This window comes from Cynocephalus volans, chromosome 3 (genome assembly GCF_027409185.1).
Source record: "Cynocephalus volans isolate mCynVol1 chromosome 3, mCynVol1.pri, whole genome shotgun sequence".
NCBI classification, from domain to species: domain Eukaryota; kingdom Metazoa; phylum Chordata; class Mammalia; order Dermoptera; family Cynocephalidae; genus Cynocephalus; species Cynocephalus volans.
In genome coordinates, this window is record NC_084462.1 from 99,762,495 (window position 1) to 99,778,126 (window position 15,632).

Sequence of the window (15,632 nt, forward strand, 5' to 3'; positions counted from 1 at the left end):
TTTTCTTTTTCTTTTTTTTTCTTTTTTTCTTTTTTTCTTTTTTCTTTTTTCCTAAAAATAACATATTGGAGAACTGGGAGAAGTCTCCTTGGTTTGGGGAAAAAAAAAAAAAAAAAGGAATCTTCAGCCTAGATCACTTTCTTATCCGGACTGGGATATTAAATATACGACACATCCAGGAGTTTATTGGAGCGCAGACTGATGGCGCAAAGGGTAGGTTTAAATCTCCAACACTTACCTAGATATAAATCCTCTCCTAAGAGGGGCCTGTCCCGATGCCTCCTCTCCCTTCAACGCTGCTGCTGCTGCTGCTCGCTGCTTGATGATGGCGGCCAGTATTTTAAAAAATAGCAGCAAAATTATTCATCGGCTTCTTTCCCCCCCGTGCCTCTGCGTGTGTGCGAGTGTGTGTGCGTGCGTGTGTGCGTGTCTGGGCGCGCGTGTCCCAGCGCTGTGCGAGCGGGCGGGCGGCGAGTGCGTGTGAGTGGTGTGTGTGTGTGCGTGTGCAATCGTTACACGCTTTCGCCTCGCTCCAGCTTTTACCCCAGCAGCGCGATTCCCCCGGTTCTCCTGCTGCCGCTGCTGCGCCGCTGCCGCCGCTGCTCCCGCGGCTCGGGGCGGGCGCGGGCTGCGTAGGAGCCGCCGCCGGGGCCGCGCTGCCGCAGCCGCTGCGCCGCCGCCTAGACTAAGCCTGGGCTTCTTGTTTTGTCTCTGAAATTGACAAGGACGCAGGGAATCCGCTGCTAAATAATGTTTCTGGTAACTTTCACGTTATTCCCCCCCACCCTCCGCTCCCTGCCCCCGGGGAAGCACTGGCCTTAGTCTTCCCTCGTCCTCGGCGTTCTCGTCCTGATTATTAGCGTTTTTCTTCTCTTTATTTTGTTTCATTTCGCCTTTTGATTTATTGGATCCTCTGGAGGAGGCGAAGGGGGGTTAGGGGTGGGATCCGGGGCTTTCTCCTCACACTAACTCTACTTCTCCCTGCGTTGGCTCGCTACGGCTCTGCTGCCTCCGGCGGGAGCGGGGCCTGCCGGCGCCCCCTCACAGCCCCGGCCTCACCGCCTCCTCTCTCTTCACTCAACGCTGCTCTTGGTTCATACTTTTTCATTTTAAAATCTAAAAACCTTCCCCCCCCAACCCAACTTTCAACTCCGTTGTTTGGGCTGGTTTGGTTTCTGTGTGTTCAGCTTGTGCTCGGTACTTTTCTCCTCTCTGACTTTGTTTTTATTTTTATTTTTCCTTCTCTCTCTCTCTCACTCTCTCTCTCTCTCTCTCTCTCTCTCTCTGCCTCCCCCTCCCCCCTCTTCTCTCTTCCCTTGGTCTTTCTCACTCTCCCTCTCTCACCCTCTCTCTTCTTTTCCCACTTCTCTGTTCGCTCTCTTCTCCCTGCTTCTTTTTTTCCTCTTTCCACCTCTGCTCTCCACTGTTCTCTCTCACCTCCTGCGCCCGTCCCCTCCCCCTTGCCGGGTTCTGACAGTACGATGAGCTGCCCCATTACGGCGGGATGGACGGAGTAGGGGTTCCCGCTTCCATGTACGGAGACCCTCACGCGCCGCGGCCAATCCCTCCGGTTCACCACCTGAACCACGGGCCGCCGCTCCACGCCACGCAGCACTACGGCGCGCACGCCCCGCACCCCAATGTCATGCCGGCCAGCATGGGATCCGCTGTCAACGACGCCTTGAAGCGGGACAAGGACGCGATCTATGGGTAAACCGACCCCCCCACCCCCACCCAGCTTACTGTGTGTGAGTGTGAATGAGAGTGTGTGTTTGTCTCTCTGGGTGGGGGGGGCGGTGGACGAGTAAGTGGGGAGTCACTTCTGCATGGGGGACCAGCTTGCCTTTCGAAAGGACAGTGGGGGGGGGGCTTGCTCTTCTTCCCCTTGAGTCAAAGCCCCGGGAGATGTAGTCTTCTCCACTCCCACGGACCCCACAGTCCGGAGTAACTGAGTTCTTAGAATCCTGCCAGGGGGCTTATCCCCAAGGACAGAATTCCTGGCCAGAGGAGCAGGGCTGGGCTTTTCAGGCCCCTTAACAGAGGCCTTGACGAAGGGGAAAGTTTCCTGCCGATGAGGAGCAACTTTGTTTTTTTTTTTTTTCTCTTCTGTTTCCTACCGAGGGTCTGGGAGTCACTAAATGCAGCTTGAGCTGGGATCAGGACTGCTTCTATCGGCCAGGAAGTCCTAATCACCCACTTCTTAATTCTCTGTAAATAAAGGGGGCAGACCTTGAAGTGCAGCGGGGTGGAAGGGACTGCTGCTGCAGAGAGCTGCTCTTAGGGGGAGTAAAGGAGATGGCTGGACATTATTTTATACACTGAGAGAACTCGAGGAGGGGTGGGGATGCCTGGCCCAAACGTGTACCACACGGGCTCTTCCGGCTGAGGGTAGGTGGGGAAGGCAGCGGGATGCCAAGGGGAGGAGACAGTGGGTAAACAGCAACTGAGCCCAAAGCCAGAGGCCGCAAGCATCCTGAAGTGTATAGCTGAACCGCCCGGGAGAAACACAAAGGGCATACGCGCACGCACACTTGCAAGTTTTATAACACGATTTATTTATTTTTGTCTGCGGCAAGGCTAGGAGAAGTGTGGTCTTTGGAAGGAAGCTCTTCGGCGCTTAACATTCATTATTTTGGCCCCCATACCGGGCTTTACTAGAAGTAGAGCAAACAGGTTTATAAGGCAAGGGGGTGGAGAGGTTAGAAGAGCACTCTCTTGCGTTTAGGAAATGTCACTCCTGTGTGCATGTAGGTGAAGCCTTCGGCCTGGTCTGAAATGCCCATTAAAACGAGGAGTTAAACTAATAATAATTATTATTTTTATTTCAAAGAGTGTTGCTTTCTTGAGAGGTCAGGACTGGGTCGCAGGAGTTTGTTCGGCGGCCTCCGTAGTGTGGGGAGTGGGTCTGGATCAACTGCGGGCTCCCGAGTGCCCGACCTTCTTAGATGTATCATTATGTTCCAACTGAGGGGGACTAAAGTGGCCGGGGGCTTCTCTGAGCAGATCCAAGGGACTTGTGAACTGAGGGTAAGAGCCAGGCCGATTTTCCTTTCTGTTTCTGGCCCAGGCTCGGCTGACTGAGGAAGCGTTGTAAAGTGTGATGCGTGCCTGTTGTATTAAAGAAGGAATCCAGACCCTCCAAACTTGTTGATTACAGTTCTTGCTCCTTCCCCTCTGCACCCCGTCTCCGTGTGTGTGTCTCTGCGTGGCGCTGCCCGTTAGGCACCCGTTGTTTCCTCTGTTAGCTTTGGTCTTTGAGAAGTGCGAGCTGGCGACCTGCACTCCCCGAGAACCCGGAGTGGCCGGCGGAGACGTCTGCTCCTCTGACTCCTTCAACGAGGACATCGCGGTCTTCGCCAAGCAGGTCAACCTTCTTGACCCACTCACCCTCCCGCAGCCCCTCTCCTCCTCCCCTTTCCTCGGAGCTTTACTTGAAAGACGAGGAAAAGGCAGGGACACCCGATCTGTTCGTCTGGCCCCTCCGCACTCTACTCCTCCTCCCATCCCTGAGCCTGCAGGCGAATTGGAAGCGGAGATAAATATGGGTGTTTGTTTCCCCTCAGCCCCCAGTCAGGAATACAGGGGCTCGACCCTCGAATTAAAGTTGACCTGCTCCTAATCTGGGCCTTGGCCTTTTCCCCCGCCTGCAGCTACTTGGACAAGAATTGGGGAGAGGGGCTGTAAGGGACCCGGGAGTGCCCGGGAGGCAAGGAAGCTGGGCGCCTCTCAGAGCGCTGGCACTGGGCGCGGAGGTGAGGTGGGCGGAGAGCCACAGCCTCTTGGACTGCTGGATTAGGAGCTACTCGGGCCCAGAGAACGGCCCTGAGTTCCCGGCCACAGCTTAGTGGTACCAGGTCCCCTTAACGGGGCCAGGATCAGAAGGCCCAGGTTCCTTCCAGCCGACCCCACTAGTTTAAGGCACCAGTTTGTTTCACGTATTTTACCAAAGCTGCTCTCCTCTTCTCCGCCACTGCCCCTCCACTTGTCCCACTCTCACACTCCTGTTTAGTCAGTGACTGACGGGGTTTTCTTCTTCTAAATGAGGTGGTAATTCATGCTGGCTTTCCCTGCTTCTTATAGGTTCGTGCCGAAAAGCCACTTTTTTCCTCAAATCCAGAGCTGGACAATTTGGTAAGGCGCAGTTTCTTGCTTTTCCCCAGCCTCGGCTCCCTCCTGTATTTAGAAGCACCCACTTTTTCCTGGAGCTCCGAGGAGTTCGAGCAGAGCCCTCGTTTGGAGTTCTACGCGACAGGGAGAAAGGGAACAGCTTAGAGTCCCCGTAAGGGGGGATGGCGAGTGAGGGGCGGGAGGGACGTCAGGGGGAGCGAAGCCCAGGGAGGCAGAAACGGGGGACGCGGCGCCGACAGCGCTAGCAGGAGATGACTCCCAGGTCTCGGCCCCGGGAGTAAGCTTTGAGAAGTGAGTTATTTCCTCTGTTTGCCGGGGCAGGCGGCCGAGCCCCGGGCTGCTAACCCGAAGGAAGTAACCGCTGGCTCCGCGGAGGGCGGGCTGGGGGTGGGGGCTGGGGGGGGTGAGGGGCAGGCCAGCGCAGGCCACTTTTAGGTGCGATTCTTTTGCTAATTTGCACGATTTCAATATTAAAAGTACTTAAATCCGCTTTCAAAGGCTCTGCCTCACCATTCATCTTGAGTATTTCCTTCTTTAGTGAGGACGGATTTTGCTGGGTTTGCTGTTCTAAAAAGCTTTTTCTATCCAAAGAAGAGACTTTTTTTTTTTCTTTTTCGGCCTGAGGTCGAGGGAGGGGACGGTTAACGAAGACTCAGTCGGAGAAAGAAGGCCTGTCCATAGAAAGGCAGTCCTTACAAATAGTACAGTGAACATCAGGGGAAAAGATATTAATGCTTCGGCTTTGGTTTAGTTAGATTCCAACCCCGTGGCCAATGAGGCAGAGATGATCAGTAATCACTTGGTTTTTCTGACTATTTCTTGATGTGTGGGTTTTGCCTGGCCACCTGCCCGTTTCGTCTTCCGAACCCAATTCCCTCACCAACCCCCATTCAGGGTTTCGTAGTCACAGAGCCTTAAGCCCATACTCTAAACTTTTCTTTCAGATGATACAAGCAATACAAGTACTAAGGTTTCATCTTTTGGAGTTAGAAAAGGTAAGAAGGAAATAACACTCCCCGTTTGATTTAGCCACTCTCCTCTCCTAGTTGGGTTGGGATTTTTTTTTTAACACACTTCCAGTATGGGAGATTGAGCACCTGGAGATTTTGAGCATGTTACCATGTCTTGCCTTGAAATTGCTCTTCCACCCAGGAGCTTAGAGGGTGGGTGAATCAGGGCAGCCCTGCCTTTTAAAGTACACCCCCCCCACCCCCACCCCCCCCACCCCCGCACGCTCCCCTGCCTTTCTTTCCCCAGGCATTCAGGATTATTTTGAAATGCTGCAAGCCATTTGTGTTACTGGACACTCAGCCTGGCTGCATCTCTATTAGTCAGCTAACTCTCGGCCCATAGTTTGCATTAGGTACAGGCAGAGAGATTCATCCTCACTGAGTTGTCTTTACATTGCCCTGCAACTTAATCACCTTCCCCTGGAAGCATACAAAACTCCCGGTTTATTGAATCACAAATGTTAATGCTGTGTCCAGTTTCAGTGTTCTAATGTTTGGGTATTATTATCAAATTAGATTTTCCTTTCTGGAATTCCAGTCTAAAACCAGTTATTTCCAGTCCTATTTCTTTCTCTCTCTCTATTGTAACTTGTTGCTCAGGGAAGTCTCTGGAGAATAATATCTGCTGCAACAATTGCTCTATTGTTTCCTCGCCTTCGACTATTACACCCCTTAATTAGAGTTAGTTTGGAAGACATCACACTGTTGTTCTTTCCAAATGTAACCTTGCAACCTGATATTTTTCCTCTCTAAAAATGAAACACAACAACAACAACAACATGAGTTGAATCCTCCACCATGACCTCCTTCTAGGTCCACGAACTGTGTGATAACTTCTGCCACCGGTACATTAGCTGTTTGAAGGGAAAAATGCCCATTGACCTTGTCATTGATGAAAGAGATGGCAGTTCCAAGTCAGATCACGAAGAACTTTCAGGCTCCTCTACAAATCTCGCTGACCATGTAAGTATGCGAGACTCCGGCATTCTTTTAAGGCCACTGGACAAAGCATTTTTTTTTAAACTTGTTGTAACATCTGGCTCCATGGACTTAGTTTTCTTTATAAATGGTTTAGTTTGTTTTAGGGTCTTTTTTTCACTTTCTCACTACCTCTGTCATAACCTTCATCTTCATTCCCCTTTCTTGTTGAGAGCCAAAACAAAAAAACAAAACAAAACAAAACAAAAAAACCAAAACAAAAAACCAGGGAGTTGGTGGAGAGATTTGTGTAAAGTTTCCTGGATTTGGTGACTTGGATATTAGCAAATTCTGTTTGGTGTGGTGACTGCTGTCTTTTCTGCTTTCTCAACTCTGCGTAAGCAGTACATCAGGGATAGAAAGAGGCAAGACAGTTAGCTGGACAGGACTAGAGCGAGAGAGAGAAGACTGAAAGAGAGAATTGGGGAGCGAAGACTGATTTTCCAGTCTCTCAGGGGGATGACAGTCCTGAGAATTATTGGCAATCTTGCACTGCATTAGAAATAAAGGGAGTGAATGAACACATTACAATTCTCAGGGCTTTTGCTCTATAGAAACTTATTGTCAGAATATGGACTTATTGCCAAGTGCCCGGAGCATCTTCATAATAAAAGACAGTAACCTTGATGAACCAATTATTAACAATGTAATACAGAAAGCTGAAGGGAATTATGATTGAGTAACCATAGGTTAGTGGTTGAATTTTAACACTTTAACAGTTGGTGAATGAAGACGCAGAGTATAGTAAGGAATGACTGTGTATGTCAGGGCAGGAAAGGAGATTTCTTTCTATTCTCTCTGTTTTTAATTCTATTTTGGATCTGATCTAGTGAGTCTGATGCCTCAAAAAAAAAAAAAAAAAAAGCATATGTAGTGAGACTGAAAATTTGAAAAAGAAGCAAAGAGAAAGATTGCAGCTGGTAAGAAAGGCAAGAGTGGTGAGGTTAAAGAGTGGGTGTGAACGGCAGTTTATTTATAGGAACTCAAACTTGGGGGTGGGGGACGGGTGTCTATAGATTACTTCAGTTGAACTCAAAACCTAAATGATATAGGCTGCAATCTGATAACTTTGTAGCTGAAATATTAATGTAACATCCTGTGTGAGTTAAACAGGTATTGAGGCTTGAAGGCATTTTGTACCCCTCTCCCCCCCAATTCCTGGGTATTAAAAGGAATGAATTGAGATGCCTTTAGAATAAACCTCCTGTGAGGTTCTCCTCTCCCCACAGCAAAAGTTTTGAAAATACGCACTCATAGATTTTAATAATTAACCTTCACACTGTATGGGAAGCCAGCATAAGAACAAAAGTTAGAAAAAAAAAAAAAAAAAGAAAGAAAGAAAAGAAAGAAAACCACAGTCTGGGAGTCCAGTTCTGAGAGAGAATAAATATTATAGTGTTGAAAGCTTCTGCACCTACATTTACCCTTACCTTTTTCCATCACAGTAGGGGAAACTTGGGGGAGCTCTTTTGTATATTGAGTGTTTTAAATGAAATCAAAAGGATGCAGAAGCAGCTATAGAAAGTTTATTTGCTGATTCGCGGCTCTACGGTGTGTGGTTGTGGTCTATGAGGCATGTCACTACCTCAGAAATATTTATTTTTGTTGTTTTTTATTTGTTTGTTTTTATTGCTTCCTATTTGGAAATTCATATGCACTTACATTATTGGGGGAATGGAGAAGGATCTATTTACATGGCTTGTAGAATGAGAGGTTCACGGTTCTCTGCAGCCAGTAGCTCTTCTCATGAGATTTCTAGGGGTCCTGACTACTCAGTTTTCTAGAACAGTTTCTTGGCAATTGTTTTTCCAGTGGATGTACAGAGCTAGAGCATGCTGATGTTTACTTAGAAGAGATAAGATAAACTAGGCTGTCTGGAGTATTGGCTGATAGACAATGCCAATTTATGGAATTATTATAATTTTTAAATATACTCTCAAGAAGGAAGTTGTACCTAAGAGGATAGTGCTTTAATAATTTAACAATCATCGTCTTTGGATAAAGAGTCAACTGTAACATTTGTTGCTCCCCTCTCAGGCCCCCAATCAAGTAAATATGACAACTGATTTATTTTGAACCCATGAGGGCTTGCCACATCATTGGGCATCATAATTTAAAGTCTTTTATTTCCTAGAGATCTGAACTATAACATTTTTACTTTAGCCCCCTGCTATTTGTTTTGAAAGGAAGCAATAATTTGTTCCACCAGCACACCAAGTGGAAAATGGAGAGGTTTGCCACAGATTTGTATTTTATACCCAATGCAAGAGAAAACCTTGGAGAGTTTTCAGCATTTTTGAGACTTCTGTGTCGTAGGTGAATTGATTGTATTCATTTCCAGGCCTCCCCCTACTAAGCAAATCCTCTTATGCGTCTCAGCTTCTTCTGCAAACTTGCTGTCTCTCACCCCCCAGACACAAAAATGTGAAAACACCCCAGAACCACTACCTGAAAAGTGGTTTGCGTAGGACATTTTCAGCATGTAAATGTGTCCAATTTGAATCTTCAGGTTTATTTTTTCATTTGCTTTGATATGCATATTTAATACATTGCCCCAGGCTGGTTCTCATTTGGTGAACGCTGGTGCAGGGGTGATGATGAGCCACTTCAGAAGGACCCAGACAGCTTGTTGTTTTCTCTGTTTTATCTGTTGGCCCACTATTCTGATCTACTGAGCTTCCTCATGGTTTTATTTGCACATGAAATGCTGAGAGCATTTCAACTTATTGGCTATGAATAATGACAGCTAAAAAAGAAGTGTAGTTTAATTTGTTGTGTGCCAAGGTTTCTCTCATGGAGGTGACAGTTTGTGACAGATGTTTGACACCCCCAAAACACATACACCTCTATCCTTATTAAGTGGTATCAAGCAACATTGTGTGTGTGTGTGTGTGTTTGTGCGCGCGTGCGTGCACGTGCATGTGATGTGTTTAAGGAAGGAGTGGGAAAGGAGAGAGAGTGAAAAAGAGAAAAGACAGAATAAGTGTGTAATTTTGTGTAGTGGGAAGCAGAGAATCAACAGGAGCAAAATATTGGGGACCGATATAGCTTTCGGTTTTCTTATTAAAGGATTGGAAAATATAAATGAATAAAAGTAATGGATATAAATATCTTCAAAGCAAGTATTATTGGAAGACTTTTAAGAATGAATTTTATATACTGTTACTTAGTACAATATGCTAATTTCACATTCTGTAATGTTATATAAATAATGTGATGTAAGAGAAATGCATTAAAAGAATGCAACCATAACAGTTTGACCTTCCATTCCTTACATTCAGTGAGGATCCTGAATTTGTTCATTTTAATACTTAAATATTATGAACATAATGATAAGAGAAAGTCTGGAATCAAATAGAAAAATAAAATGTGCAACATTGGCTACTATTTTGTTGTGGTTAGTAAATTCATAATGAATGCTTATATTTTGAATATTATAACATATTGTGTCTTATACTCTTACTATAACACAGGAATAATAGTTACAGGGAGAAAATAGCTGTTACAGTATTCTTTGGAATATTAGGGGAAAAAAATATATGATAGTCAAAGGAAATAAAACTCTGTTTTCCAGCTGCAGTTCATATTAAGTTTCCCAGACATTCAAATTTATCATGTTTAAAATAAACATGTCAAGAGAGCAATTTTTTTTTATAAAAAAGTCTCAACTCAAAAACTGTTATGAAGTAATCGTGCTTTTTTCAAGTCTGTACTCTTTCTGAATAATAAGTGATATCTACATTATCTATTTTATATAATTTTAGATCAAGTCTTTAGATCTAGTACAGACCAATGTACGAGATTTCGTATTTACACATAAAAATTGCATATCTTTAGATTAAGTTTAGATAAATGAAATATATTTGTTTGAAATATATTCTCTGAGCTCTCTGCTTGAAGTGCATACAGTTATAAAATTTTGTTGTTATTTCTAGTTAATGGTCATAGAAAGCTACATTTTATTTTCTTTGAAATAATTAAGTAGAGGAAAAAAATATAATTATGTCTGTTAACTGTTAGTTAATAGCAGGTGTCTTAAAATTGACTGGCTCTGATAATATCACTAATAAAAGAAAAATTATTTTAATTTCTATGTTGAAAGCTGTAATTTAAATGAAGATATGCTGATGTTTTCCTTTGCATCTCTGAATATGCCGAGTTTACTTGTGTCTACACGGTTTTTAAAAATGGGCTATGTAAGTCAGAGGGGAGAATCTCCAGAACCTTGTTCCTGACAGAATACAGGCAATGGCCTATGGATAAATTCTATCACTACCTGAAAAATTAGAAGGGAGTGACAGTGAGGAGAGGGATAGGTATAAGTGGTTGGTCTATAGAAGATCAAGGGGGAATTAATGAGATTTGATAATAATATTAATAATATGAGTGATTTATTTTATCTGATAGTTTCTTGTGTTTTAGTGTAAGATTAGATTTTGTAGTGTGTTATCCAAAGCCTCTGGGGACCCATTCTGGTAAATTTCTACCTCTGAGCTCTGTCTACCAACTCAAGGAGACAGGTCTGCGGGCAGGGTTGCGTTGTTGTTGCTGCTGCTGCGTACTTTTTGGTGGTTGATAGTTTTCCCGTTAATTTCCCATAGAGAATAATTATACTACTTAAATCATTTAGGTTGTGTAGTTGGAATATGTTTTCAGCATAACTGTGATAAGATGAAATTAAACAAATGTGCACTTGACAACCACATAGATATTTACTGTCAGATAAAAAAATTTGGTATTTTTTGAATTCATTTTCTTTCTTTCCTTCTTTTTTTTTCATACCGAGTGTGCTATGAAATATCCCAATGCTGACAGACAAAATATAACCCATTACCCATAGCATTTTATAACGTGGCCTTACACCAACAACACATGACATTTCTGTCTTCTCTAAAAGTTGCTTCATTAAATGAAGAAATCATTTGCCACTTCCATATGAGTTACTCACATATTAATTCCCAAAGCTTATTAGAGGGAGGGAAGTGGGAGATGAGGGAAAGACCTGAGCTCTATTTCCATTTTTAAAGATTGAGTCCCAGGTTCCAAAAGGACACATAGGTCTCCTAAGTTCTAATGCCAACTTCAGAATAGTGAAGTTGAAATTCCAACATTTGTTCAAACCATACAATTAATATTTTTAAGTTTTGTAGACTTGAATACCCTAGGGTTGAAGTTCTTATCTTATTAAAAAAATAATTTTTGCATTATGTTAATTAGGAGTTAAAACATCATAAAGTCATAGGAAATAAGTAACTTAATATTAATTATGTGTATTGATACAAGTGTATCATCCCTATATTATTTAAATATATTAAGTCAAAGTTGTTTTGCATGCTTCATTTGCTGATTAAAATATCCTTATATATGTCTACTATTACTTTCTACATGTGAGCACATACCCTGAATTACTTTATTGTATTTTCCAAGTTCATATATAATTTTTCCCTTGATATTATGTAGTTATGTAGGTTCTAGAAAATCTAATGCCTATTTTGAAAGTATTTTTTAATAGTACTGGTCTGATGGTAGTGGGTTATCAGCACTTATTAACACTGGTGTCACTAAAGTTGGTATACAATCCCCGCCTGCTAAATTTGACTGGCTAAAAAAATAGTAATAGAAATAAGAAGTAGAAGTGACCTTAAAGATTATTTTGTCTGGCTTCTTAATATTAAAAAGATAAAGAAAATGAGTCCCAGAGAAATGAAGTGCATCACTTGGTTAGGGTCACATGATCAGTTAGAGGTGGCACCCTAGAGTCTTAATTCCAATCTAATATTTTCTCTCCTACACCACATCCATTAAATCATCTTTTCATTTAGGGTCTAAAATCAGTTTCAGATTATTTTAGATAGAACATGTATGTGGTATGGCTTCTTCTTCTTTTTTTTTTTTCTCCTTAAAGCCTAATATATTTTACTTCCCTGCTCTGTTTTGTATTTATTTAGAAATGCTTACATGTTTTACCTCATTGACCTCATGGAAGAATAATATGCTGTGTGGAGTTATCTAACCAGGGAAATACCGCCACTTCACCAAGATTTATTAAGTATTATCCTATAGGCAGGTCCCTCACAGAAATGCCATAATGTTTTCTTTTTGGGGGGCTCGGCTGGCAGGTCCTGGGGTTCAAATTCTTGACCTTCATGCCATAATGGTTTAAAATGTTACAATTCCACCATATCTTCACCCTCAACAAAAGAGGTGCAAAGATATGATTTGCTTCTTATGCCCAGAGACTCCTGTCCTCTCTATGCTCTTTTCTAGATTTAGCAAAATTCAGTGATAGTGCTAAATCAATCTTTTTTTTTTTTTTTTAACTTTCAAGGGAGAAAACACTGGCAGAACTGGGTTTTCTAGGGAGAGCTGTGTGTAAATGAGAAACAGAGGGGAGCAGCAGAGCGCTCTCCTGTGGCCCCGCTACTACAAGCTCTGCCCATATTGTCTCCTGCTTTTATATTAATTACAACTTGCATTATCAGCTGTGAGTCTGTAGCCCAGCAAATAGAAAATACTGCCCCTGGAGACCTAGCTTCTTGTATCTATTTTCCATCTCCGTCTATTGTGCCCCACTCAGTATTCACTGCTTTTCTCCTGGTAACACTGCTCTTTAATGTAATTACGTAAAAGCAAGAAGAGTACTGTATTTGACTCCCAATTATTAAAGCTACTGGGAATAGAAACATGTTCATTCCTTGCCCTTGGGTGTCTTCATCATACTTTTGGCTGGAAAACAGCATATATATTGTGGAATGCATATACCTGAGTCCTCACGCACACACGTGCACACAGAACATTTCTCTATTTAAAAAAAAAAAATTTTTTTACATGTCATATATTTTTACATGCTTTTGTATGCCACTTTGGTTTCAGGATTCACTAAACTTCTGTATATAATTTGGCAGAAATCCAGGCAGCTATTCTTGAAGGATGTAAACTTCGAAGCTACTAGGGGGGAAAAAAGAAGAAAGGAGTTGTGATACAAATATTTCAATCTAAGAAGAAAAACAGTGTTATGGGTAATAGGTTATGTTTTGTCTCCCCATGTAAGTTATTATTTTTTTATGACTAAGGAGGACCTATTTTTTATTGACCAGAATATCAATATTTGTCTTTGTATATGATCACATCATCATGTGTGGCTGAATACGGACAACTTTGGGGTAACTTCTCAGCCTGAAACCACACAGGGATTTGTTCTTCCTTCTTTAAAATTAGGTAAATATCATTTGATAATGCTTAGTTTGTGTCATTCTCTCAAACTAGACCATAATGACTGAGACACTCTACGGACATAAATATCTTACAATACTTTTTTAGGAGAGGATTTTTGAGGGGTGAGGGAGAGAACAGGCAAGAGGTGAGGGAATGATAGGTTAGATAGTGAACTTGAGTAAATTTGGAGACTGAGCTGAAAACCAAAGACCCAACTTATTTGGAGGAATCAGGGTGCTCTTAAAGTAATATTTGCTTCTGTGGCTTCTATTTCACCCCTTTACTTTAGAAAACTCCTCCAGAAAACTATTGGGAGAAATACACTAAATTATAAATTAATGAGTCCTGACTTTTAAAATACAGCACAGGTTTGACAGATAGAGACAAACTAGTGTTTGCAGTTGCAGGAAGTCCTTCTGAGTTATCCCTTCAAACCACTACAGTACCTAAACAGAAAGACTGGCTCCAGCCCCATTTGAACTATTGTGTAATAGCTCTTGGATGACATTTGCCTTAAAACATAGTTGAGGTGTTAGTGGTTAATTATTATAATTTTCCTGAGGGGTAAGGAGCTTGTATAGCAGCCAGCTTAATAAAAAGCCTGCAGTGCATAAAATTGACATCACTTGCTGTGTACATTGAAAAGTTTAGCTTAGGTGAATGTGTTGCAGTTTCTGGGTTTTCTGAAAGAAGGCTCTATCCTGTGTTGTTGCAGGACTAAACTCATGCCATGCTATTGTTTCTTTTTTTTCCTGTAGTTCTAGCTTTTTATCTGATTACCATCCAGCAAACAGCTGACACCAAGAGACTGCAAAGCTTGAAGAGCCCCTGTATTCTGTTTGCCTTTAGCTTGAAACTATTGGAGTGGTTTCTAACTTAGATAAAAAGAGAGCTCAGAGGCATGACTTTGTCTTAATACAGGCAGCAGAGAACCTTGGTTTTTATTCTACCCAATTTCATTCCCTAATCTACTTTCTCAAACATATCTTTATTTTAGAGATCTATGCCAGTGCTGTATTTATAGTCACGAAATTTCTGCTGAGGGTTTTCACTTAGAATCAGTTGCTTGCCTGATGGCAGTGCCGGTAGCATTATTTGATATAGATGTTATTAATCCATAGAGGTCTGGGTTATTTCATCATTTATCAAAATCCAAATATTAATTTACAGTCAGTTTATAGCAGATCTGTAGGGGAAAAAATAAGTTTTTGTTGTGTTCCAAATAAGAATATTTCCCTATTTCGTCTTACCTTGGCTTCTCATTTTATTTTGGTAACATGTTGTGAGCTACATGTACATTGTAGAGTCAATGTTGAGAAAAATGACAGTGATGTTTTTTCTTGATGAACTTTATATATTGGCAAAATAGCAAGATTACTTTCAGATGGTCAAGAGGTTTGCATGTTGCTGATACACATATGGATCTGTCTGAATCTTTATTTACCAATTCTAGTAACAAGCAGTGGTGTACTTTGAGAGACTGATGTTTTAAAAAAATTTGTCACCTTTCCCCAGCCCCCCAAACAATTAATTTACTTGCTTGTAGGTCTGTGGGCTTAGTAGAAGTTATCACATACAGGTGACAAGTGTACAGCTCTGGCTTTAAGGCTGGTCTGTTTCATGTGCTGCTCCTATTCTCCGTTTCTGCCAGAGGAAATTCCATCCCTTGCCTGCCTTCATGTGGTGCTGATAAAGTCCTTCCTGTACATTAGAATTCCTGTTTTCCTTTAAGCAACAGCAGGGTATTGGGAATGATCAGGAAAGGGGAGGAGGAACAGGAGAAGAATATACTTAGCAAAGTAGCATGATCTCTGACTCTCAGTTTTCTTGCATGTTCTTTGAAACAAGTAGTTCTTCCAGGAAAAAGAACTGCTCTGTGATCTTAAAGCTTCCATGAAGTTCAAGGGAAAGTCCTGTTTAGCTTACTAGATAGCTAGTAGTTCATATTTGTTTCATTTTTTAAATTGTTGTTTCTACAAGCTTTAGCACAAATCAATAATTTATTAGGTATTGATGCAATGATTAATATATTTACATCTGTCGATGATAATTTTGAGAGTTTGTTCAGGCTATTTTAGGGCAATGCATTTGATGTGAAGGGCTGTCCCATACATTCATGAGCCTGTGATTTTTAAGAGTCTTTGAATTTTGTAGATGTTAATCTTCTGAAGTATTTAGTAACCAAGAGCATTGGGACCTTTATCTTGGAAGATTGTGCCCCATTTCAGATAGCAAGAGTAAAATGACTTTTACATTTTTAGGTAATCTTTTTTTTCTTACTTCAAAAATTAACGATTGAGG

The 15,632-nt window shown here is 42.2% G+C and overlaps 1 protein-coding gene across 9 annotated transcripts in view; it reads left to right on the plus strand.

The window, feature by feature from the left end:
* Nucleotides 1-201: 201 nt before the first annotated feature.
* The window catches only part of MEIS2 (Meis homeobox 2), a 198,204-nt gene continuing 182,773 nt past the window's right edge, over nucleotides 202-15,632 (plus strand). For 4 of the 9 annotated variants that reach the window (XM_063089003.1, XM_063089004.1, XM_063089005.1 and 1 more), the window contains exons 1-6: nucleotides 202-213; nucleotides 1,478-1,710; nucleotides 3,223-3,364; nucleotides 4,081-4,131; nucleotides 5,073-5,123; nucleotides 5,952-6,101. In XM_063089003.1, the coding sequence (XP_062945073.1) occupies nucleotides 202-213; nucleotides 1,478-1,710; nucleotides 3,223-3,364; nucleotides 4,081-4,131; nucleotides 5,073-5,123; nucleotides 5,952-6,101 (639 nt within the window). Of the gene's footprint in view, nucleotides 214-750; nucleotides 760-1,477; nucleotides 1,711-3,222; nucleotides 3,365-4,080; nucleotides 4,132-5,072; nucleotides 5,124-5,951; nucleotides 6,102-15,632 lie in introns of those variants that run through there. The other 5 variants (XM_063089006.1, XM_063089008.1, XM_063089009.1 and 2 more) reach the window with 4 other exon arrangements.